We start from the raw sequence: 25,503 nt of genomic DNA, 5'->3' as shown, positions 1-25,503 counted from the left end.
ACAATAAAAATGTAAGTGTTTGTTAGCACAAGGCTCAGATGACTTATGACCTGTCCACTGAGCTGTCTGTGAGTTTTTAAAGTGAAATGAGACATAAAGGAGCCATGGTGGACTTATTTTTCATCAGTGTGGCTGCAGAGAGACGCTGACGTGGCTTAAACAAAGGGTGTTGAAAAAGACAATAAAGCATGAGATTGATAGCAACTTAAAAAAAATGATGGCAGTGTCAACCTTGATTATTCACGATTAACTCAATCTTTGCAATTAAATTTATTGATATATATTTATTAATCAGAGCATACAGAGAGCTTGGTGTCACCTTTCACTTTCTTAATTTTTATCTATGGTCAATTAAAGGTCACATATTTTGCCACTTTCATACAAGTTTAAATTGTTCTCAGAGGTCCCCAAACTATGCCTGTGAAGTTTGTTTCTCAAAAAGCACTCCAGTATTAGATTTTTGTTTGTCTAAAACCCCCTCTGTTTCAGCCCTGCTTAGAAGAAGCTGTTTCTGTGTCTGTGGCTTTAAATGTTAATGGGCTGTCTGACTCCGCCCCCTGACTCCGCCCCTCACAGGAACTGGATATGGCTCAATAGATGTGGCTTTCCTCATCGTCCTCTCAGCTGCCAGCTGAGAGGACGATGAGGAGAAGAGGGGAGGACTTTCTTCCAAGCGGGGAGGGCCAAGCATACCTGGGGGCAGCGCTAACTCCCCACATGAGGTCATGAGGGGAAAATCTGAGAAATATTTGCTTCAGCGCACATTTTCTGAAAGGTGGAGAAAGAGCTGTGGGGGGGGGGGGTGTTCTCATTCTTTGGGGGATTGTTGACAGAACAGGGCCACATATTTTTGTTAGAAAAGCCCGAAAAAGAGAATTTTTGCATAATATGTGACCTTTAATATAATTATTTGTGTTAAAAAGCTAGTTTAAGTCATCACTCTTTATCTCTAATATCAAGTTCTTCAGATTGTCTGTTCATTTTACAAAAATGCATTATCCTCTTTTAATTTGATTTTTATAAATACTATTTGATCTATATGCAATAGTAACCAATCTATTTTAAAGGACTGGTTTGATATGGTTGATATTAAATATAAAGTCAGAAAATCATCAGGTGAAAAAAGAAAAAATAAGTGAAAATGATGTATTATATTTCTGAATATCACTGAACTGACATTCTGTTAAAGCCACAGATAAAACTTTGTTGTTGATACATTACCTAAGATGCCTTTTGTGTCTGTAAGTTAATCTCCGTGGAAAATCAGACTTAACCTGATGAAAACAATGTAAGTGAAGATAGGAAATGTTTACCATCAGCACACAGGAGTCATTTTCTTCCGCAATCCATCACATTTACTGCAGTATTGCCTTTGTATGTGTTTGTAATAATTTCCTCATGTTGTAATATGTATCAGTTCCAGTCTGACATTTATTTCCCACTGTCTCGGGACAGAAGCGTAGAGGGCGCAGGACTTCTTGGCGCTAAAGGAGGCGACAGCAGATACAATGGTAAAAAACCTCGACAAAGCCAGAGCCTGGATGACGCCCGGCTGGAGATGCACGAGCTGAACCACAGCCTCAATGCCAGCATATCCCTCAGGTAGACCCACTCTAACACTACATTGGTATTATAAACTTCAAAGAAGATGGCTGGGGATTTAAAACAAAACCATGATAACATCTTTTTCTTGTTTGTGTCCTCAGAGAGCAGACTATAGCAGAGGAGAATGTGGAGCGACCAGAAGGACTCATCAACAACAAAGTAACTGCACCTCATGTTATTCCCTTCTGTCAGCTTTCCTGCATATTTAATCTCTTTTACTTTTCAGCACACTGAGGTTTACTGAGGGCTGTACCTGATGAATCTTTAGGTTCCTTTAGTTTTACGTTATCAGCTTTATGGGCACTCAGTGTTTCCTTCAACCTGCAACCTGAGCCCATTTTCACCGCTTTTATGGTTTATATTCCTCTTTATTTTGGTGATTTTAATGCATGCTACAGCATGCAGATGCTTTCAGTTCAATTGCTCTAAAAAGCCGCAGTAATATTGACATGCATGCTCAGTACAACACTGCAGACAGTTTGCCTCCAGTTGGTTGTGAGGCATTTGGTGGCTAGGGCTGCTAAGACTGACTGAATGTATACAAATGAAGCAGTTAAAAAATCAACTCAACATTAATCAAAATGTGGCCCCATCATGGCTGAATATGTTAATATAAAGCAATTACACAAAAAGATTGCCCTACCAGTTTGGAAAAGGTTGGTTAGTAATCTGAACAGTGATGCAGTGGTTAGCGCACTCACCTCACATCCCACTGAATCCTGGTTTGACAGGACCTGTCAGTGTGGAGTTTACATGCTTTCCCCATGCGTGGATTTCTCCAGTTTTTCCTGCTTCCTTTCACAGACATGCTCATTAGGTTAATCGCAATCTCTAAATTGCCTGTAGTCTCCTCTACTACATGTCAGCCCTGTGATCAACTGGTGACCAGTCCAGGGTGTACCCTGTGGTTTGCCCAATTACAGCTACGAATGACTCCAGCCCTCACCACCCTGAATAAGATAAACAGAATAGATACTGAATGAATGGATGTTGTATCAGCTTTGTGCCCACTACTTTTTTCTGGAGCCCTGTAGTGGCCAAAAAACTGTTATTGCAGGTTGGAAGTCAGTCAATTCAGAAAAACAGCTTTGGTTCCTTCTATTTCTTGACTGCAGGTATTTTTTTAACAAAAAAAAACTGTACTTGTTATAAAGGCCTAAAAAGGACTGTTGTTTTCTCACAGCAGACAGATGGCTTCAACAGGCTGGAGAAAATAGCGGGGCATTTCGAATACTGAGAGCCAGATATTTCCCTTAGGAGTAAACAGGGACCAAAAGCAGAACTAAAAGACATGAATAACAGGACCGATATTTATCAGATGGTACAAACTGCAACTGCACAAGAATCATAATGTAGTTTTTGTGAGGCATGTTATCAGCCATATAATCCTTAAATGTAATGATATGCCAATGAAGAGATAATTTGTTTTTGTTGCCCCCAAGTGGCAAAAAATCTACTATTTAAGTTACAAAGGAGCTTTTAATCAACTCACACATTTTTTCCCTCCAACAGAGCTTCAAGAAGCACAACAAAAGCTTTCACAAACTGTTTCCAGGGATTCCTGAGGCAGAGAACCTGACACATGGTGAGCTGAGATGAATTCAACTCTGTTACTTAGGCTTGACTACAGAAATGATGTCACATTGTGGCTTTCCATTCATTGCTATTGATTGATTTCTGTCCAATAATGTTCAGCAAGTAAAAGATTTTCGTAAATGATTCAGCAGACACGTCTCTAGATAAACGTCCTCACTGATTCAAATGTTATTCCTGTGTGTCAACACTCCTGCAGCATTTATCTGTGCCATGCAGAAGGAGGTGCTCTATCATGGCAAACTTTATATTTCTGAACACCATGTTTGTTTCCACTCATCTGTACTGCTCAGAGACACCAAGGTAACCCACTCAGACACAGTAAAGTGAAACCTAATATTCATACGTTTATTTGACAATAATACACAAAAATTAAGATGGAATATAGTGCATGCTTAAGATTTAAAACTATATTTAGACCAGTTAAGGTAATATGTTTCTAATTTTGTTGTAGTTTAAGCATAATTTTCTCCAGTATTAAGGCATTTTGTCTCTCTCTCTCTCTCTCTCTCTCTCTCTCTCTCTCTCTCTATATATATATATATATATATATATATATAATGCTTAACAAATTTATTAGACCACCTGTCAAATTTATCTGAGACCATCCAGCATCATCAAGTGCTTTAATGTGGACTCTTTCATTTTCAGTGAGCTCTTGGCATTTTACCATTTTGAACAGGAATGAGGAATTTCAAACTGAATTCACCTTTTTATACCCAAATTTGAGCCGGCTCACTGGGCTTCTCTGAGAAGTCAGAAATTAATCAAGCATAACATTCAACCACTAAAACTCATTTTTCTGTTCAGGAATGCAAGTAAATAACTAGAAGTTGACATATTAATCAAGAAATAATAATGTGCTTTACTAATTTTTCAGGTTTTTTGTAAATCAGTAAAATTGAAAATTCATGGATAACAATAATAATTATTTTTTTAGCATTAAAAATATAATTTAAAGTGCTTTTACATATTGGTGTATTAACCACTGCAGAAACAAAAAAATGATTTTGGTAATTACCAAGGCTGTTCATTTAGGGCAGCTGTGGGTGGTGGTCTAATAAATTTGTTAAGCACTGTATACACACTGGGCATTGTTTTAGGGCAAAGAATAAAAAATAAAACGTTGCATTCTCACAGTTTTAAGGCCAGATTAAGAAGAAGATGTAACTATAATGTCCTGTAATAACATCACAAAAAATAATTTTGCCCATGTTCTGCAGGTGGCAGTTTCTGGATGCAGCGTCAGTGAGGTGAGGAAGTACAACTCAGCATTATCCATGTTGTCTATTAAAACTTCTGATGGAGAGAAGGTAAGAATACAATGTAAAAGGACACACAGTTATATTTATATTGTTCTCTATTTCTGTAATGTTATTGGCTTTACTTTCTCTGTTGATTCCACTGGGTTGTATGTACCATGTTCTGCCACCAGGGGGGCTCTCAGTCTAAAAAGCAACAAAAGATGAGTTCTCCGGTCCTGAAAAATGAAGCCAATGTGGAAGAACAAAAAGACTGCTATACCGCGAGTGTCCACTTGAGGTGGGCTGCAGGAAGTCCCCTCTGAACACATGTTAAACAGCCTGTTTTGACACTAGAAATAAACTGTTTTACAGCCTGGTTCAAAACACCAAACGTGTCTCATTAGCTAGTGTCTTATTGTGCTCCCACTGTACGGGGGGTGAATTTTTTTGTACCACTATCGTTTGGATGATATTTAGGATGAAAGCTGATTGGTGCATCTCATTTGATTGACAGATAGCTCGGCAGGCAGAGGCTCCATTTCTGTCAACCGGAATGCTAGCTAGCAGGCTGACAGGAAGTCGTGCTTAGTGGGCGGGCTGTTAGGTTGATCCAAAGTTCGGTTGATACCGCAATTTCAATATGGAAGCCTCCATGGATTGGCTTCAAAAGCCATTTGAGTCCACCTATTGTAAGCAGACGACTGACGTCACACGGGGTTTGTCCAATTCTTTCTACTGTCTATGGCAGAGACTAGTGTGGCTCAACTCTGCCCACCTCCACAGCTTTCTTCTTATTCTGAATTTAACACTGTTGAATAAAAACTGCGTTCCATTAGGGCATTTTCATTGCATAGAGCGGCATGCTTTGTTTGACACAGTCCAGCACAGCAGGGAATTTGCTTTTAACGCATTATATTTGAGGGCACATTTACAGCTGATGACACAGCACTTTGAGTCAAGACGTCAAAAAGCTGCACTTCAGGAAGCATTGTTTTGGTCTGCCAGAAGACGAATAAGCGCTGTTTGGTTTAACTGTCTGCTCACATCATGCCTGTTGATGCGGTTGTCCTAAGGTATTTCAAAGTTTGGTGCAGCTGTTGCTACTTCGACACATCTGGGAGGCGTCTCGAATGATAAGCCACTGTGACGTCATTGCAGCTCGTTTGGAGGCAGGCCCTGCTCCAGAGCAGGACCATTCTAGATGTGGAGCAGGGCAGCCAAGCTGGTGATGAAAAAGTAAATCAGCGCGGCTTGGTTTGGATAGATGCGGCCAAAAGTCATGGTGGAAAAGCCCCACACAAGGTGTGGTTATTAAAACGTAAACCTCTTTTTTGAAGGATTTTAAGTTTCACAAAATGAGGGAGAAACGCTGTTAAAAATGGCCATCTTAGTTTACACTGATTTCAGAATGTATTGTGAGTAAATCTCAAGGCTACTTTTAACAGCTTTTCTCCCTCACTTTGTGAAATTCATCAGGGAAACTTTGGTTTACTGTTTAGTAATAACACACTTAGGGGTGCAGGTTTTTATTGAGCAGAGTCCTCGATTCAAAACGAGAAGGAAGCAGCAGAGGTAGCTGGAGCTGAACAGTAGGTCTAATCCATAGGCTGTAGAAAATGTTGAACAACGATTGAGTCGTTCAGTTCCCGGAGGGGGCTTTTGAGTCCAATCAGCAGCAGCCATATTGAAACACTGTCAAATTAACTTGAGATCAACCGAGTTACAGGACAAAGAGTTGGAGTTGAGGCAGGTCTTAAACCTCCTGATGAACAGCCACATTGTACTGGCTTACAGTTATATCAGCCATGACTATAATAATGCAAAAAACTCACAATACCCTGTTCGCCTTTTCAGTGTGCCCATAAAGACATAAACTGTTGAGACCAGAGTATTTTTGAGCAGGGTGTAAACATGTTTGTTTGTGTAACATGGTGTCTATGTGACCTCCAGTGCTTCTGCAGCCAGCCTGGATCAGGCTCTTGAGGAACTGCAGTTTTTTTTACACTCCTGCATTGGCTTCATTTTTCATCCACTGAGGTCACTGCTTGGTCTGATTTCTACTCAACCTGGGCACTTTGGCGATAGAATGAGCAGCAATGACAGAGATTGGGATTGGGATCATTGAATAATTGCAACAATAAACATTTTATCAACAAAAAACAGACCATTACAGCTATTAACAGGAAGAACGTCTCTGTCTTTTAAAGCAGTTTGCAATATTTGAGGTAATGTTAGTTCTCGACAGAACATACATATTAATATAGGAGTAGTTGTTTTTTAAATTAATGTTGACATTTTGCTGCAAAAATTCTACAACCTGACCTAAATTTGCAATTTATTCCTTTTATAATCTTGCATCAGAGAATTCGACTGGAAGCAGACAACAGCTGTTCTATTTTTTTTACTTGAATGGGTACACATTCAGCCTCTGAAGGGCTTCAATGACACAGAAAAGTCCCTCAGGGGTTTCTGCTACAGGAACATGGGATGCATCTATGGGGAATAGTTATCATACCCACCCCTGTAAACAGACTTCCTTTGTGTTGATGAGATCCATAACCACAGAACTCAAAATAGATCACTAATGGGATTCTTTTTACAGGCTCATGATGAGACCCAGGCATGTGACGTTAATGCATGACTGTATAGAGTCCATATATTCACAACTTGTTATTTTTGGTCTGTCTCTACACAGACTTTCTTTTTTTATTGGTTGAATCATTGATGGGCTATGTAAGCTTTCTTAAATAGCTTATAAATATAACTGCAAGCACATGAACAAGTTTTTACACCTTAAACTGCATTAATTTTACTTTTATTTCAGTCACTAAGAGGAACTTTGAAGGCAAACAACAATTCAAATTCCTGTGGAAAAGATGTCAGATTGTCAAGCCAAACTTTCAAATGAACTTTCCTGACGATAAGTACAGAATATCTGTCAGTATTAACCCATTCTGCTTTCTCTTTTTGTCTTCATCAGTACACATTTGTGTCTTTGAGGAACCGCGAGCTGTGCTACAAGCTCCTCCACAATATCTGCTCATACGCAAAGGTACGTCCCACACCATCTCACCCACAAAGAGAGAAAAAGTACAGAAATAAATAAGCTGTCCTCTTGATTTTAAAATTAAGTTTCTGTGTTTTTCTGATTCAGGAGGGGAGTGCAAACAGCAGTCCCCATCTCTCCTCTGCAGAGAACGAGGCTGAGCCTGAAGTGGTAGGTTTGCTGCAGCTCATGTAACTCAACCTAACGGAGAGATTGAGTGAACTAATGTGAGTGCAGAATGCGTGATGGCTTTAACCTTCAGTGTCACTGTCCTTGCATACAGGCCTCTGGTTATTCCAGCTTGGAGGACAGCATAGATCATGATCTGAGCAGACAGAACAGCCTTAATCTTGAGAACAGCTTTCCTCAGATGTCCAGTGAAGGTGAGAAAAAAGATGGAGGAGAACTGGTTAATAGGGTTATAAATACTGGTTAATATTGTTTTTGAATCATGACATAGGGGTTTAAATTGTACTTTGTTTTGGACTGAAGAATACTGCAGGGGATTAAATTATTTATTACTTAGTAATTTGACTATTGAGGTGTATAATGTGTGTTTGTGATTTTCCAGGTCCTACCAGGTCCAATTCCACCCGTAATAGCAGCCTAACAGACACAATCAACAGAGGTATGTGAAAGGGCTCATAAATATATACCTTTCACTGACACTGCTGCTGTGCAAATCTTATAAATCTTATTTTATTTTTCTCCCTTATGATTGATCAGCAACTCAAAATAACACAGGTAGTAAAAGAGTCTAAAGAGATAGCATTTTTAAGGTAAAATAATTGATTTCATTAGCTATTTGCGAGCATTAAATAACAGCTAAAATTTCTTTTAAACTTCTTTGTAGCCCACATGACTGTTTTGAGGTTAAATTGCTTTACAGTACAGAACAGAGAAATTTGTTCTCTCTCCCAGGGCTGCGAGAAAAAAATGACGTCATTCTTTTCTAGCAGTCCTGGTCTGGGAGTTCTCGCAGCTTGTTCTCAACACATTATCTGGGCAAAACTTTTTTCTCGTGTGGTATCCGACAACTATTGTGTGATTGGTTCAAATTTTTAAGTAGGCGAGTGACATGTGCTGCAGTGGGAGGGCCCTTTGAGGACTTCCCAGGACTTCTGCACTCGAGTTTCTTATGAAGTACATGACATGGCCTGGCTAGAACTTACTTTGTTCTTGTTCTTGCCACCTCAAGAAAATGAACAAATTTCTCTGTTCTTGCGGAGTATGTAACAGGCTTAAGTGTTCCCGTTAACACTTTTTAGACGATGTATATTGTTAATTCATGTAGCATTTGCTTGCTACTTAGGTGAGGTATTTAAAAATAGGCCAAAAATTAAGGGTTATAGAAGAGATGCAAATATAGCTTATGCTACAGTTTGTGAAAATGTACGGCTTTCCTTGCTTATGATGTAGTGCTTTTATGCAGTAAATTAGACAGACAGTGGATAACAAACACTAAAATCATTAGCTTCATAGCATAATTGCATATGTCATGATTTAAGGTTTTCAGAAAAATAAGGAATAATGAATCAGCAGCAGAAGGAGAGTAGAATTAGGCAGATATCAACACAATACTTTTGCAATTATGCTATGAGGCTTACTAAATAAGAAAAGTAATATTACTGCATTCAAAGTAGTTTCAATATTAATTGCTGATCTCAGCTAACAGACTTCAACCAGCATTAGCATTACAAAGACTTTAAGTTTAGGGCTTTTCTCTCATGTCATTAAATGTAAACTATTTGAATGCTTATTTTAATTACAGAAAATTTTAAATTTAATGTGGCTTGATTTACCTTCTCATTTTAGCTAGAACCTCTCTTTCATTTGATGATCAATTCATAAGTAGTCAAAATATCATGGTTTATCAAATGTGCTTTTCTTAATGTATTAAAAATGTTATAGAAAATTGTAACAGAGAATGAAAGCTATTTTTCCATCTGCTATCAGGGCCCTGGATGTGGAGGATTATTGAAAGAGTGGTGCCGTTTCTCTTTGTCAGAGAAATGAGGAACATCAACATTCTCTTCTTTATCTACGTAATCCTGTAAGTCTGAGTGATTCCCCCCAGTGGATTTGAAGTAGATATGTGTTTAGGAAATATTCCCTTACATCGTATTATCCACAATAACCTAACAAACAGATCAGGCTCTCCTCTTACAGAATACAATGCTATAGTTTAAAAGTGCCAAGAATTAAACAAACTACATAAGCTTTAACTGATCAAGATACAGTCTAAAATTCAAATTACACCTCAGTAGATCAGTAACCAAACTTTGTTTGATCTGATATGTAGAAAAGTTTGGAAGGAGAGTGTTAAGGGAGTCAAACTTAAATGTAACTATAAGAATGATTACTCAAGTTTGATTTTTTGTGCAGAGCTTACAGTTTATTCAAATTATAACTTTAAAAACATTTTCCTTTTGTGTACTCCAGGTAATATCAGTCAGACTCTGGCTAAGTTCTCTTCTTTAGCAAATGAACTCTTCTTAACATCAACATTCGTCTTTGAATCAAGCACCCAGAGGCGCATTTTTCTTTTGTCATGCGTCTTTGGCTTGAGAAAAATGTAATCCTTGAGGTGTGCTTTCAGAAATGTCCTCACGCAATGTTCTCTGGGGCTCGACAGATACAATTTACTGATATAGCATTGTTTTGGTTGTACAGTATGTTCTTTTCTCAACTCAGCCTTTGATCCATTCTGCAGAAAAGTATTTTTATTTCAGGGAAGACTGATGTATTGTGTGACAGTAAAAAGACATTCATGCTATTGTGTGTTGTGTCTGCAGCATGGCACTGCTGCTGGTGGCGTCAGGCTACCTCAGGATGAGAATCATTGCACTGGAGGAGCAGCTCAACTCTTTGGGAGCTTTGACAGAGATGGCTCTGCACCACAGACAGTGAGTAGACCTACAAACATGAAAGAAAAGAAAGCTTGTGAAGCAGAGGAGGAAGTAATTTTAGGGCTGCTGAAAAAATCTGGCACAGCTCAAACCGGTTTTGATGACTTTTAAAACCATAACTTAGAGATGAGATTAGACGGGAACAGAGTCGTTCTGCAGGTTTATGACAGCAACGCAGACAAAAGATAACTGATTATCTTACACCAGTCATACCTGTGTGTTTAAAAATGGACATGTATGCTGCTGCGAATAGTGTGGGATAACCTCTACCAACATACCATACCATCTTCAAAATAAAATATTTTTGCTTTTGGTTTAGTTTTTTAAGGTACATAGAGATATCAGTAAAACTCTTCACAAGAGCTTTAAAGATAATGGTTGTGAAAACTTTGATTAATGGAAATGAATTTAGTGTTAAATTACATATACCCATTTAAATAAATTATAATACTGTGTTCCTTTCTCATTCAAATGATGTTCATATACTCAAGGCTTCATTAGAATAAATGCACATTGGACTAAAGTATTTCTATTTTGTAGTTAATTGCCATTAATCTCCTTTTGTCACAATTTGAATTCCACTATTTTGCTTTTGTTTCTATCTTTAACTAATGATAATTTACTTAGCGTTTAGTACAGACCTGCTTTTTTTTTGAGGAAAATAAGGAACTTAAGGTAGAGTGGAGATTACAACATGAACTTAACTACGGAGAAAAAAAATTTTATGGATTGAAAAGGAAAATAAAGGAACAGTAAAAAGTAAAATGTTTGATCACACAAGATGCTAGTGACTTTTGACTTGTCCACTGAGCTGTCTGTTAGTTTTTTGTAAGTGAAATGAGACATTAAGGAGCAGTTGTGGATTTATTTTACATCACTGTGACTGCAGGGAGATGCTTAGCAAAAGTGTGCTGAAAGAGAGCATTAAGAATGTAAGATTTTTAAAAAAGGACATTATTTATAAAATTAAATTGCATAAATTAATGCATTAATGTTAACAGCCTTACATTTTATAAGTATTACTACCTTCTATTCCACCACAGGAGTACTTCTTCTTAACTTTATTTAATACATTCTAAAGAGACAATTGACAATGTCATGTTTTATAAAGATGATTTTTATTGTCCAACTATATGATGTGCTTTAGATCTATACTCTGCATATTGTTAAGATAAACATTTGCTTTGAGTTTTAATTAGATATTAAATATTGCTGTAGGTTTTGAGTCACCACTTTGATTCAATACATGATACAAAAGGTTCTAAAAGACTGAAAAAGCCTTTCAGAGTAGAGGTGAAACATCTCCAAGACCTCAAACCAAGTCCAATTGCCTTATGAATCAAGCTTTGAATATTATGGGACGACTTATACAATTAAAATGTAACTTCCTCTTTCACCTCCACTCTCTTGATGTCTGCAGGTACAAGGAAACATAGCCAGAGGCAGCAGGTCGTGACAAATCTTTTGAGGAACTCACGCGATGCATTTTTATTAAGATCCTTCAGTGCACATCAATCCCTGTCTGGAAAAGTCCTGAAAGCATCTAAGACCCTTGACCCATTTGACTGACAGTTTATTGTTAATTGGAATTTTTTCCCCCAAAGAAATTAAAAAACCTAATTAAAAATGCTCTTCAAAAAGGAAATAACAGCATCATGTCTACAGAAGAAGCAGATCAGCATAAAGATGCTCTCTGGACGTCTGAACACGACCACACATGGTGATCAACATGGATGACTGACTGCTTGGCAGAGGCACCAAAACAGTATTTCTGTTAGGAGTGCAATCATTTTCTGCTGACAGATCAAAACATGAAGCAATTTCTCCAGCAAAGAGCCATATGGAGGCAGCGTGCTGAAGCCAGGTTTGTTTCCTGGCTGGTGAACAGCTGAGCTCAGCTAGCAGACGTTTTCCGGAGAGTTAGGTCTACATGACCTGCAACTGTGAAAACATCACACTCTGTTTTTCACAGAAGGGAAAGTGAAATGGGACTTCTCTAATGTAAATAATGTGTGCTTGATGAAATAGGGCTATGCTTTGTGTAAGGTGGTCCTTTACTGTCAATGACAATGATCAGCCAGCAGAGGGCAGTATGTCCTATTAACACCATGTACAGGAGGTTTCAAGGCAGGATTTCACCTTCATTCTCCAGGATGTTCAATTTCCTCTGAATACAAATGTTAAAACAGCTGCTGTTTTTAATGAGCATTAATTGCAATTTTTTTTTTTTTGTTGACAGATTTTCATGACTGTGGTTTCTGTTGAAGGCTAAGCAGTCCCTGAATTCTGTTTGCATGAAAACTACTCTTTTTTGTCAACAAATACAATGATGAATAAGTGGTTATGTATCTGCTATCATAATGTGTAAATAAAAGAATAAAGGTTTTATGTATTAAAGTTTTCAATTCAATGTTGTTGTATGATTTTATGCAACACCCAAAACTGGATGTCATTGAATTTGAGTAATCAAAGCTTTTAAAACCATTATGCACACACAGTGCCTCTAAAAAGTATTCACCCCCTTTTGAAGTGACTGACTTAATTCAACAGCGGTCCAGCCATTTGGTCCAGCCAACAGGGGGGAGTATTTTTATAGGAATGGTCCATTTTACAACCAGACTGTGCCTTAACTTCATAATAATACTGTTAAGAATTAAATCTTTAAAACCAGTCATTTTTGTACATAAGTGATCTTTTTATTATTTTGTTGTCCATAAAAAGGTCAAGATTCAGTCCCATGAATTAATTTCATTACATCATATTCTCAGTTCAAAAAAGCAACATAAAATTACAAATCATAATACAAAGAATAGAATAGGTAAGTACAGTAACCATATAAACAGCCCACTAGTATTATCTAGCCCACCCTCCCCACCCACCCACTGAACACTGCCCCACTCAAACTCTAGCACAAAACTCAACATTACATCAGTTAGTATCAGCAATAAAAAAATTCAAATGAACGTCCTGTTTTTATATTTTTTGAAAAGCGCTTCAGTGTTCTGATGCCATGATTTCAGCTTTACCCTCACATAGAATACATAATAGAGATAACATCCCACCCCATCACTTGCTCTGCAAAAAACACGATAGACATGCATACAGTTTTCACTGTTCTACCCCCCCCATCCCACCCCCATCAATAAACATTCAGGGCCAGAGGATACGATAAACGTCAACCATAGTGGTGCATCAATAAAAACGGCGAGTTTCCACCGCCTTACTTGAACCCCATGAATGAAAAAAGTGGATCCAGTGGTTTCCCTGAAAGCACGCCTTGTCCGAGAGAAACTGAGGCCAAACTTTCAGAGAGTGGCGTTCAACTCTCTGATTCTTCTGACGGCTCAGATCTCGGGTTCAAGATGGTAACAGATATCCATTATTTAAATATCAGAGACACAAAGCACAGAGGACAACTGAAGGATTCCCTGCTCGAAGAGATGACAGAGAGTGAGTGGTGTTCAGTAACTTTTATACGCCTTACTTAGACCCACTTGTACTCCCAAAATGGAGTAATCAGATCAGTGCGAGTTCCGTACATGTTCCCTTAAAAAAAATAAAAATAAAAGCGCAGCCACTTTCACTGAAACTGAAGGGTCTCCTGCGTGTGGATCTGAAATGTTCGCTTTCTTGTTCCTGTACTTTTTCAGGTCTACACACAGTGTTTGTTATACAAACATGATGTTAGTATCCTCGATGCTGGCCTGTAGAAGACAAGTCAATAATAATGAAGACACACAAACTTACATTTTTATACCCTTATTACACTTTGGATACTTTACAATAGTGCTGAACTTAAGACCTGCTTTTGTCATGCTTGATCTGATATATATAAATGTGTAAATGCACTGTAAACTACAGTCCGTGTTAACGTGTGTGTATGCATGTGTGAGTAGTGTTTAAATGTGTGTGTGATGATGTGCAAAGGTGCGTGTGGTGGAACCTGCACCACACCAACAGTGAGAGGCTCAAATATGGCTTGTGTCACACATGAAGCGTGCTGCCACCCATAAGAGAGCTTCCTGTACGTTTAGGGCCACATAGGTTACACAGAGCTAGGAGGCATGATGTTCCATCCTGGTTACAGATCTGAATCACACTTTGTTAGTCATAACGTCGACAGTCCATGGCCCTAGACTATGACAAACACGTAAAGACTAGTTACAATGAGACAAAAACACGGGGACATGTGCATGGGGGTCGAAGGAAATGAGCACTAATGAAAAAACTGTGCTGTGAAATAACATGTTGATCAGTTTCACAAAGAGGTGAGGTGAGACTATTCTGAGCATGATTCCTCTTTAGTGAGCAGCCTTTTAAGTGAGTACCGACAAATCCAGACAGTATCTGATTCTTAAAGAGGAAATATGCCAGTTACATCAACAAACAAGCCATCTCAACAGCTGTGCTTTTGACCTAAAGGAGATGTTTAAAATTTAGAAAACTCAATTTGCTTTGTTGCTGAAGGTTGAGTGAAAAGAACGAGGCATTCTTACATCCGTGACTATTACAAGCGACAGTGTGCAGGTGGATAGCTATAGCTTTGTAAAAAGGCTGGAAACAACAGGAAAGAGCATGCTTGCCTGAACAAAGGTATCAAATCCACCTGCAAGCACCTCTGCATTCAGATTGGAATAAAAGTGTAAAAATACCACGCTGTTTCATGGGTAGTTGTGCCTATTTCTTGTCTCACCACAGTCAAGAGTGAATTAAATCTTCTCACCCAACACTCATCTCACTAGCATTTCCCTAAATTTTGAACTATTCCTTAAAATCTAGCATTTTTGGATGAAGTCTGAGTGGTCTCCCCTTTAAACGTTGCATGAGTTAATTCTTTGGGTCTACAGGAGTCACATTAGAGCTAGCCAATCTAATCTGACATGAGAAAAACAAAGTATGCCTCAACTTCTTAATGCTGATGAATCATCCAAACAGCGCCGCTGCCTTAAACCTGTGTCCACAGCAACATGTCATTCATTCTCAAATATGACTAGACTGAGAAGGGAAAACACAATACAGGTAAATGAAATTCCCTGTTAGTTGCAGAGCTGCAACTCTGTAGACAGCAAAAGGCTAAACTTTACAGCACAGCCAGGAAATGAAGTGGAATCTGACCCATCAGAGTCAAAACAGGAAGAAAATGAGATTCAGAAGAGTATGAGTATCAGATTTCCAGGCCAGTCCTTGTATTTCCATGATAACTGACATGAAGGGAAGGAGATGGACCCCCAAACCACACGAGTAAAGAAGGGTAGTGCTAGCTGGATGACAGTTTTGGAAAATGCCCTGGCAGTCGGATGGATGTCCAGTAACAGGTAAACAAGAGGCGGAGGAGAGGGGAAAAATGTGAGGAAGGGGCACCTGCTTGACCAGTCGTTGTCCACCGGAGTGAGAGAGAGAGAACTGGTCGAGCTGTGGAGGTATTCTTCATACATACACGCACATAAAAAAAAAGAAGTCTTCATGAGCCTCCTTCACTTGCAGCTGTTTAAGTCTTCAGGATGTCCTTCATTTCTTCCAGCACTACCTCGCTCACACACAAACATGCACACACACATTATTCATGTGTCCATGGAGATATGAATACATTTAACATCTATGGCTCATACATTCGCCAACATATCATATTTTAAAATTACATCTGTGTGCCTTTTTCAGACCTGCACTGTTGTGTAACAAATTAGAGACACGATTCATAACTCTACCTCCATTAAAAAATGTGTTTGTGAACTTGTTTAAGTCAGTCCTCGTTTTAGTGTTGTATGTCACTGCCGCACAGATGGATACAGCTAACGATGTATTAAAAAATGGTCTTACCTTTAAAACAGGAAATTACTTTAACATGTGTTGTGTCAAAAGGTGACCTAAGGTGTGCTGCCTCAAAGACACACAGATGTGACAAAAAAAAAAAAAAAAAGAATCACACATTTGTTTAGGTAAATTTCTCACCCACACCTCGCAAACATGCTGACGTCACACTCACATACACTCATTCATACCAACGCAGAGAGGCTGTTGTTTGTTACTCAGGCATGCTGTGCAGCCAGGTCCTGGTTGATGAAGCGCCGTAGCCTCTCAAGGTACTGACTGTAAAGCTCAATGTCGTTGTGGCCCGCCCCCTCCACCCACAGGGGCTCCACGGCCTTGGGGCAGCGCTCAAACAGGGCGAGGCCGTGTGAGAAGTCGATCACCTCGTCTTCTGTACCGTGGATGATGAGCACTGGAGACGGGATCTTCGACACTTTCTCAATACTGGAAGAAAACGAGGGAGAGTATTAATGCACTAAGCTGTCCATGTTATAAAAATTAAAAAAAAAAAAAAAATTTCATCAGTGTTAATAAGAGATGACTCACAACACATAAACAGAGCCACCAGACAGCCTACTAGGTTGTAGCCCGACCCATAGAGAGGATAGAACCCTCAAAGTGGGCGGCTCAGGTTCAAGCACAATCCTGGGCACTTTATTTTATTAGTCTCCACTCTCTCATCCCTGTTTCTGATGTTATCTCCACCATAAAGCCTCCAAAATAACCTTAAGTAAATACATCAATAAAATGAGTGTAGCCACCAAAGGTTTGTGGATTCTTAAACAAAGCACACGTGTTCAGCATTCAAGTCTTTTATTGATTCTAGTAGAGGCAGGATTTATTAGCTGTCAATTCAAATGCTGATGATGTTTCTAGTACTAGTCTATAGGTTCCAAAATAAAAATAAATGCAATAGAAATCATGACAGCATAAAGAAAATGTGAATCTTTGCATTTTCCCCAATATCAGTCCTCTCCATTAATTATCATTATTATTGCTATGCATGTAGTAGAATGATCAGTCAAATATACTTCTCTTCCCTAGGATACCACATATCCTTTAACCATTTTGACTAGAGATGAAAAATAAAGGATGATACCAACAGCACTATTTAAAATAACAGTTCAGCTGATTGCTGATTTTTTTTTTACACTACGTCTTTTGTTGTCAGACTCTCACTATGCCACCATCTTCACTTATGATACACCATAAAAACAGATCAGAGTTTGTGCGACAGGTGACAGATATATTTCCTTGATTTAGCATGTGTACTAGATATTAACATCAAATGATTGATAAACATCTGCTACTGACATGGGTTCATGCCACATTATTTTCAGAAGCTTGTCAATAGGGCTGTTATCAGTTGATGTTGATGTTAAACCGTATTACTGGCACTGTAGCCATAAAACCTACACTTCCTGGGGTCTCCTGTCCCTGTCATTCTGCATCTCCCTCTAACCCCCAAAAAACCCCAACACAGCTTCAACAGAGAGCTGTTTAACACGAGTCTGATTCTGCCTATTGAAGGAAGCTTTTTCTTGCCACTGTAACTTTGCTGAGTGTTGCTCAGAGCTGTGCTCATGGTGGACTAGACCTGATCTTTGTAAAGAGATAACATTTGCTATGAACTGGCACAATATGAATAAAGATGAACTGGTTGACTGAATTGATCTCATGATTGACTGATTAGTTTGTTGATGTGGATAAAATCTATGAATAAAACAACTAAATGCAGAGTAATGTTTACAAGACAAATGAAGGTGCATCATCTTGTATGCTGCAAAAACAGGAGTGTAGTTGTTGCTATGGTAACACATCATGAGAATCCAATAAATTACAAAACAATAATATTTGCAAGCCCATTACTGCTTTAATGAAGGCATAGCAAATGATATGCATGCTGATATAGATGTGTTTTATAACAGGTACATAGATGAGTAAATAAATCCTTTAATGGAGAAAAAAATAATAATTCATTTCCATATTGAGCAACCTTATTCATTTACCAGCCATGAGTTTGAGGTGAATAACACGTTTATACAACCTCCAGGAACATGGAGAGATCTGTCACAATGCTTTACAGCAATATAATGATTCTTAAATTGCCACAACTGGAGTAGACACTGTTTACTTATCAGATCTCTAACTTCAATATGATTCTAACAAAGATCAGATAAAATGGTTACCTGCTTCACTACCATGACAACAAAAATCAAAGTTCTTGGTACCTGGTATTTGGTCATTACTTGCTTTTATTTAACAATGCAGATAAACTCCTGCACACTGTCTTAAAAAGTACAAATCAATAATCATACCTAGGAATGGGTGGTAATATGGGGCATTAAAAAATAGCCACGTTTAAGCTTTAATTTCCGTGATAATGATGGTGCAATGTAGTAAGTGCATGTTTATAATAAATGCCTTAAATATCTGTGTCCTTTTCTTCAAGAAGCACCACTGAGTGTGTGAAAATCCTTTAAATGTAATAAAAACAATCCTGCTAATGATTTCAGGCCACTTTGGCAAGCAATGAACACACACGTAGCTATACTGGAGCATACATAAACCACGCCATGGTCTTCTCCAACATCAAACTGTAACACATGCACCATCGGCTGTAATGTGATCCAATGTACCAGAGTTGAAAAACATGTTAATTCTTCTTTCTGTGTGTAGATCAGTGATGAGAAATGATGACGTTTAGGCTTTAGTAATCACAGGTGATACATGCTGCAGCAGCAAAATCAAGCACAATTACACCATAAACAGTTTCTAAAAACATTTAACCTTATATTAACCCCTTTTTATGTAAAATACAGATGAAGTTGATCAGTGCCTGTTGGTTATATTAGGCTCTGAAGTAGTAGCTCTGTGAACTCTCTTTAAAAGCACATAGAACATTACTTCACATTCTTGGATGCTGTATAATAGTAGTGGATTATTTTCATATTTCCTCACAACCATGGGGGAAAAGGAGCATATGGGCAATTATGAAGAAGGAGAGAGAGGAAAAACCAGAGATGGAGGATAATTTGATCCTGATGTAACTCTGTTTACCTGTAAGGTATGAAAACTATAAATCCCCTAAAGCTCTTCTGTTATCAATGTCATATTTTTCAACTCACAGCAATTTGCCAAAGGATTAAATGAAGCGCTGGCAGAGGTGCGCGCTCTGCTCGCTGTGTTTGCATGTGCACAACTGCTTGTATAATGCTTGTTTTAAACACTTGGTGGTAATACTCTATACCCCAGTAAAATTTTGGCAAGGTTTGGCAGCACTGAAAATAAAAGATACCACCCAAACCTAATCATACAAATATTTTGTTTTTCAGACTGCACATACTCTCTTTCACTTACAGCAGCTTTTTGGTCAAAATTATGACCCACTTTCGAGTTTTTCAGTTTTGGTGTTTACATAACTTATGTTTGCTGGGCAACAAACTGGGTAACAGCAGAGAAACTGATGACGATAAAATTGGTTCAGAGCTTTACCAAACATACCATACATCTTTATAAATTGTGACTGTTTTATATGCACAGCATTCATGTTTGTAATTGTATAAATATCCTATACTTCTAGGGAAACACATGTGTAAAGTGTCACTTCACACTTAAGAAAAACAAATATTTTGGGACAGAAAATGCAACATCAAACATTCTCTGTTTTTTAAAAACTTACTTGGGGAAGGCATCAAAGCAGTATGTTTTCTTGGTGTCAGGAAAGGCCACCCTCATACCAGAGGTGAGAGGAGAGTGGAGGACCACAGCAGCACACTCAAACCGTGAAGCCAAGTCGACTGTGGGCACTGTGCCGATGCTTTGTCCGTACAAGATGATATTCTCTGGGCTTATGCCGTACCTGACATACACAGAATTCACAACAGATTATCAAAATGAGAGTCCCTTTTATTCCACAAAGATGAAGTGCAAGGGCTGAATACAAATTTCCATACATAGATGAGTTTGGAAAGCCTTTCAGTTAAAATCATCAGACTACAACGACACTCATTATTTATGTCAATAAAAGAAAGAAAATCATTTATTTTAAGCTCATAGAAGTACAACATATAAGCAAAGAGAGTGATGAATTATTGCCTAGCACTGAAAGCCAAAAAGACACCATGAAATTATACTGACACTGTGGTTTCAAACTATCTTATGTAAAGATTAAGACACTGTCAGAGGACAATCTGAAACTTTGAGAAAATCACTGCTACTCTATTGGATTTATTGACTTTAGAGGTGTCAAAGTTGCTCTGCTGCCATCAGGGAGTGGAAGTTTTTGCCGACAACAAGCTCATTATCAGGTGGCAGCAGATGAACAAGAGAAATGTTCATCTGAGATTTGGATGCTACTGTTCCCACAGACCACAATGTAACAGCAAATCATCAGCCTGTTTGTCACAGAACCACTGCCAGGCTTTGATTTGACCGGTTGATGGCTGAAGAGAGGGTAATGCAGTAAGCAGGGATGAGGGCTGTGTAAAACTAAGCCAACCAAATGTTATTTTCACAAACAGTAACTGGCCCGTGATGTTAGTGGGTGTCACTTATTTATCTACTAAAGACACTTGAAGTGTGATAGTTTATTTTGGACCCTTCGTGATGGGCACAGACAGTTTGTTCCTGCTTACCGGGAGCGCAGGGCATGCCAAGCAGCATCAATGTCAGCGTAGAGATTCTTCTCAGAGGGCTTTCCAGTGCTAACACCGTAGCCTGAGTAATCGTAGGAAAAGATGTTGCAGTTGATGCGGGTGCCTAAGCCAATGTAAAAGCTGCTCATCTGGCCCAAGTCTACTGCATTGCCGTGGGAAAACAGCACTGTAAACCTATAAAACAACAAAGAGAAAGAACAAATTTAGACAGAAGTCTGAGGGCCAGCAGAAATTCTTCTGAGCTCAGAATCCCTAACTCGGTCAAATAACACAGGGTAGAGGAGAGGGTTGTGATCTGTATGTAGGTAGAATGAGCTGATAGGGACGGTGCTCAGAGGTGATGTGTGTCTCACCTGGCATTAGGGGCACAGCGGATGTACATGCACCCCACTCTGTTCCCACGGCTAGATCTGGTCAGGAACACATCTGTCACATCCAGCTCTCTCTGTGAATACTGGAACTCTGCTCTCTCCGTAAGGTGAAGCTTCCACCTGCCTTCACTCCCCCCGCCACTACTGCTGCCTCCGCCGCCTCCCCCACTGCCTCCCCCTCCACCTCCACCACCACCTCCTCCTCCTCCTCCTCCTCCTCCTCCACCGCCGCCGCCTCCACCTCCACCCCCTCTGTCACCTCCACTACTAGTGCTTAGCCTGGAGCGCAGTCCTGGAGCTCCGAGAGAGGGCAGAGCAGCCCCGGAGCTGGACCCTGAGGCAGCACCAGCTCCAGAGGCTGGATCTGGGTCAGGGAGGAGGGCGTAGGTTGGCTCTGGAGGGAGGAAAGCCAGTTTGGCTGCAATGCGACTGGGGCAAGGGGGGCAGCAGAACAGGCAGCATAGCTCTCGTATTGACAGACCGTTCATCTTCTGGTCAAAAGTAACATGAAAAACAGAGCAGTTAGTTAAAAAAAAAGATAAAAGATGCATGCAAGAAAATCACAGCAGGGTCTCCCTCAGTATTTCATTAGGCTTCACAGCAGTGCCTTTGAAGAGCATCATTTTTTTAAAGATATTTTTTTCAAATTGTGATTAGATTCTAGGTTCTATGCTTTGTGATGCATATTCGATTTATGAGGAAAGTGTACAAACTGTCATCTTGTAATAATACTGACTTTAAGATATGATATGTCAGAATCAGCAAAATCCATTTAACTGCAGTTGAAACCCATGTTAACTTATGGGGGAAACCCTACACAAGTTCCCAGTTATGAATGTACCTGGACTTAGAAATCCCTGGCTCTTGAAATGAATTGGCACACAAGTGTGCCAAGGTTTCCTGTTGTAGTCACTGAGCCAGCTGGATCCTGATAAAAGGAAGGATAACACTTTATTATAAATTAACACCATGTGAGATATAATAAACACAACAGCACATGGCTAAATTTAAATAAACACTTGGTTCATTGGTGTTAATGTGACTCTTTTAGGACTGGTACAAAATGACATTATCGACAAAATCAAATTTCGGCTGCAAAAAAAGAAATGGGTTAGAGGTTATTAGTAGCCTTACATTACAGCTACATAAACAGAAATTTGTTATCAATGATAATAAGCATCCAGGACTCAAAAGAAGGGGTGAAGTATTTTGTTATTGTCATCATTTTGAAGCACCTGACACTTACTAGCTCAATTTTGGGATAAAGTTGTTTACGGATTCGTACCGAGACTGATAAAGCTAATCTCACAGCGGGGTTAAGTGATGCAGATGTCCTAGTGTTATCATGGACATTGGTGAATAATTAAAACACCCCCACTCACGGACACAGAGAGCGACAGTGAGCGACTGATATGCTAATGGTAGCTACATGGTTAACTGAGGTATTAACCTCCATCGTTAGCCCGTGATGCGGCTACATAACGGCCGCGGTATGTCCGCCATGAATACATGCAATTACAAGTATAGAGGAACAACGCATTATTGCTGTATTTTACAATGCGAAAAGCTCAATTGCTGGTAGTAGCCAAAAAATACCCTCACTTGTCGTTAGCAAGTCAAGCAGCTAGCGGCGGCGGCTAGCCCGCTAACTCGCTAGCCTCTAAGCTAGCTACTTACCGAATCACAGTAGGTCGGCAGGCAGGCTGGTGTGCTCCTACATGTACACAGAAGCAGCACGAGACTTCGAAAACCCTTCCTCCGTCTTGACATGGATGGTTTTACTCAAGTGTACTGACATTTGTCGGTGGCTAGCTAGCTGAAATTCATGGCAACCAGATTTTTTTCTACTACTGTCCGTCTAAACCCGGAAGTGACGTAAGAGGCGGTTCGTTTTTTAAAACTTTATTACAATTGCCTCGACATCATCTATCAAAATCTCATTTATAATTCAATAAAATGCGGTTAAAGCATCTGCAGTGGTCTGAGTATGTAAAAAAAAGAAAACCACTGGCACATTTCTGAGCATTTTGCAGGTTTGTCACATGACATTCTCTTTTTCCACTACAGTATCATGCATTTTCAAAAGGATTGTTTATTATAAAAGCTTCTGTCAAAATATTTCTTCTACTGGCTTTCTCTTAAAGACTTTATTTGACTATGTAATGAAAGATAATGCATATAATGTTACAAATATATCTTTAAACGAAGCACAAAAAGAAAAAAAAGTCTTATAAATTCAATCCATCATACAAAAGAAATCTTAACGTACTATTTTAACGTAAAATATTATATCACAAAAAGTTAGATGTGTCTTAGAATTATTCAACCCTACCTAGAATCAGTACTAAAACAGGCTTGAGATCCTTTTCAAGCGTATTGCAAGAAATGTAATCATTTGCATAATTGACCGCCAACTTTTTTAGTATTAATTCATAAATTTATTTTGTTTCATTTTAAATGGTTTATTTTTTGTTGGCTTGGTGGGGGGTATATTTGCTGTCAATGTGTTATTCATAGGATACATGATTTATCATCTATAAAATATATGGTATATTTAATATAATTGTACAATGACATATCTACATGTCAAACCTGATCCAATACAAGTAATCTGGAAAACAAACTTTAATTCCATTTTTTTCTGAAAAAGCTGGAGAAACTACCTGGAGAAATATTAAACATGCCTCAAAAATTCTGAGCCACCAATCCCTTCACTAAGGATTTGTTCATATGACCTTTTTTTGTTTTAACATTTACAATCAGATAGCCTGTAGGCTTAATCTAATTGCATCTCCATCATGTAGATTTTCTTCACTAGGTTCTCTCTTACACGTTTAGGAGTGTATTTACAGTGTGTATGGTATTTACACATATTGATGTATTGTAATCTTCATGCAGAGAAGTAGTTTTTTGTGAAACTTATTTATTCTAAGTTGAAAGCTGTACATGAATTTACCTGTTGAATACAAGGGTTTCCTATTAAGAAGTTTATGATGTGGTTACATATGGATTTGATTTCTAACATATATCTAAATCTTTTTTAAAATCTATGTAGATAATTTGATGCAATTATGACTCAAAGCTCTCTGTTAATGATAGTTATAAGTTTAGGATGAATATGACAGCCCTTTATGTGTATTGGTTTTGATTTTGGGTAATCACCAATATGATTCTGGTCAACACTTTATGAATGAATGTTGTTTGTATGTATTGCTGTTGTGCCAAAGAAAACGTACATTAACATATCTAAAATTTCAATAACAGGAACCTAGAAATCAGACGGAAAAGAGGACTTGAATACCATATAGAAAATATGTAGGAAAAATGTTGGCCTTCAGTATTTAACATGTTTAAAGTGTAACCTGATGCATTAACATTTTTGCAGTAATAAGTTAGTTTGCCTGGTTGGCACATTACAGTCACTTCTTACACTGCTTGGCAGGTCGCACTCTGTGTTTTAAAAAATACATCCCACAAGAGAAAGTTTTGCAAATTTAAATGCAAAATCTTAAAAAAGGAATAGCACAATAAATGCAGCTGCCACTCTTTGTTTTTGTTTTTGCTTTTTTACACAGAAATTATTTTTCTGTAGCTTTTAGTTTCTTGTGTCCTCATGTAAAGCATGGGTCCTTTAAAAGGTGCTGTGTAAATATACACAATTATTTTAATTTTTACATATATTGTGTCATAATGCAGGTAAAAATAGGTTTCCCACAGTTTTGTTGTTGTTGTTGTTGTTGTTGTTGTTGTTGTTGGTGCAGTGTTTTTTTTTTCTTGCAGTTTTTATTGAGCTTCAACCAAAATACGGATGAGACTGCAGATAAAACAACAATAGATGCAATATGTTATCACATCATTCAGGATACAGAGGCATAGAATGATTTAAATGATAAATAAAATTAAATAAAATACCATAAATAAAGATAAAAAATGAAGGATGGGGAGGGTCTGTGTCTTTAACCCTGTCTGGCAAAGTTATTTAAATAAATTGAAATTCAAATTTTAAGCCCTGGAATATCAATGTTGGACATCTCACAACTTCTTTTTTCAATTTTGCCACTTTTCTACATATTTTACATAATTATGATGAAAATCAAGGTCAACAAAGTTACCATATACGGTTCCTTGCCCATTTATGTAAAAAAAAAGTTATAGTATATCCAAAAAAGTTATATTTATGGAAAATTAAGTACATAAAAAGTGTGTTCAAATGCATTTTTATATGCATTATTATTTTTGAGGTACATAATGGCAATTCAGTGATGAATT

General features: G+C 38.3%; 2 protein-coding genes across 2 annotated transcripts; one reads left to right on the top strand and one right to left on the bottom strand.

Moving 5' to 3' along the window:
* Nucleotides 1–1,408: 1,408 nt before the first annotated feature.
* LOC121520210 (GRAM domain-containing protein 2B-like) lies at nt 1,409–12,638 on the top strand. Its single transcript, XM_041803584.1, has 12 exons — nt 1,409–1,602; nt 1,707–1,764; nt 3,118–3,190; nt 3,398–3,501; nt 4,422–4,511; nt 7,423–7,494; nt 7,600–7,659; nt 7,772–7,871; nt 8,060–8,116; nt 9,445–9,541; nt 10,284–10,394; nt 11,818–12,638. Exons 1-12 carry the CDS (start codon nt 1,409–1,411, stop codon nt 11,831–11,833), a joined length of 1,032 nt encoding a protein of 343 aa, XP_041659518.1. The 3' UTR covers nt 11,834–12,638.
* Nucleotides 12,639–13,538: 900 nt separating this feature from the next.
* Nucleotides 13,539–23,088, bottom strand: abhd17aa (abhydrolase domain containing 17A, depalmitoylase a). Its single transcript, XM_041804145.1, has 7 exons — nt 22,912–23,088; nt 22,076–22,162; nt 21,431–21,725; nt 21,217–21,394; nt 20,843–21,037; nt 19,888–20,067; nt 13,539–16,649 (listed from the first exon to the last, which is right to left on the bottom strand). Exons 3-7 carry the CDS (start codon nt 21,720–21,722, stop codon nt 16,424–16,426), a joined length of 1,071 nt encoding a protein of 356 aa, XP_041660079.1. The 5' UTR covers nt 21,723–21,725; nt 22,076–22,162; nt 22,912–23,088; the 3' UTR covers nt 13,539–16,423.
* Between the last annotated feature and the right edge of the window lie 2,415 nt (nt 23,089–25,503).

Source organism: Cheilinus undulatus, linkage group 13 (genome assembly GCF_018320785.1).
Source record: "Cheilinus undulatus linkage group 13, ASM1832078v1, whole genome shotgun sequence".
In the NCBI taxonomy this organism is placed as follows: Eukaryota; Metazoa; Chordata; class Actinopteri; order Labriformes; family Labridae; genus Cheilinus; species Cheilinus undulatus.
The sequence above is the reverse complement of the archived record's forward strand: the minus strand, read 5'-3'. Positions and strand labels throughout refer to the sequence as shown.

Bases quoted from the DNA above. Each gene is read 5' to 3' on its own strand.
- LOC121520210 (XM_041803584.1), top strand. From the start codon at position 1,409: ATGTATCAGTTCCAGTCTGACATTTATTTCCCACTGTCTCGGGACAGA. The intron at 3,191-3,397 runs GTGAGCTGAGAT...ACACTCCTGCAG, and splicing joins GGCAGAGAACCTGACACATG to CATTTATCTGTGCCATGCAG. The intron at 7,872-8,059 runs GTGAGAAAAAAG...GTGATTTTCCAG, and splicing joins TCCTCAGATGTCCAGTGAAG to GTCCTACCAGGTCCAATTCC.
- abhd17aa (XM_041804145.1), bottom strand. From the start codon at position 21,722: ATGAACGGTCTGTCAATACGAGAGCTATGCTGCCTGTTCTGCTGCCCC. The intron at 21,038-21,216 runs GTGAGACACACA...GTTGTTTTATAG, and splicing joins CGCTGTGCCCCTAATGCCAG to GTTTACAGTGCTGTTTTCCC. The intron at 20,068-20,842 runs GTAAGCAGGAAC...TGTGTATGTCAG, and splicing joins TGGCATGCCCTGCGCTCCCG to GTACGGCATAAGCCCAGAGA.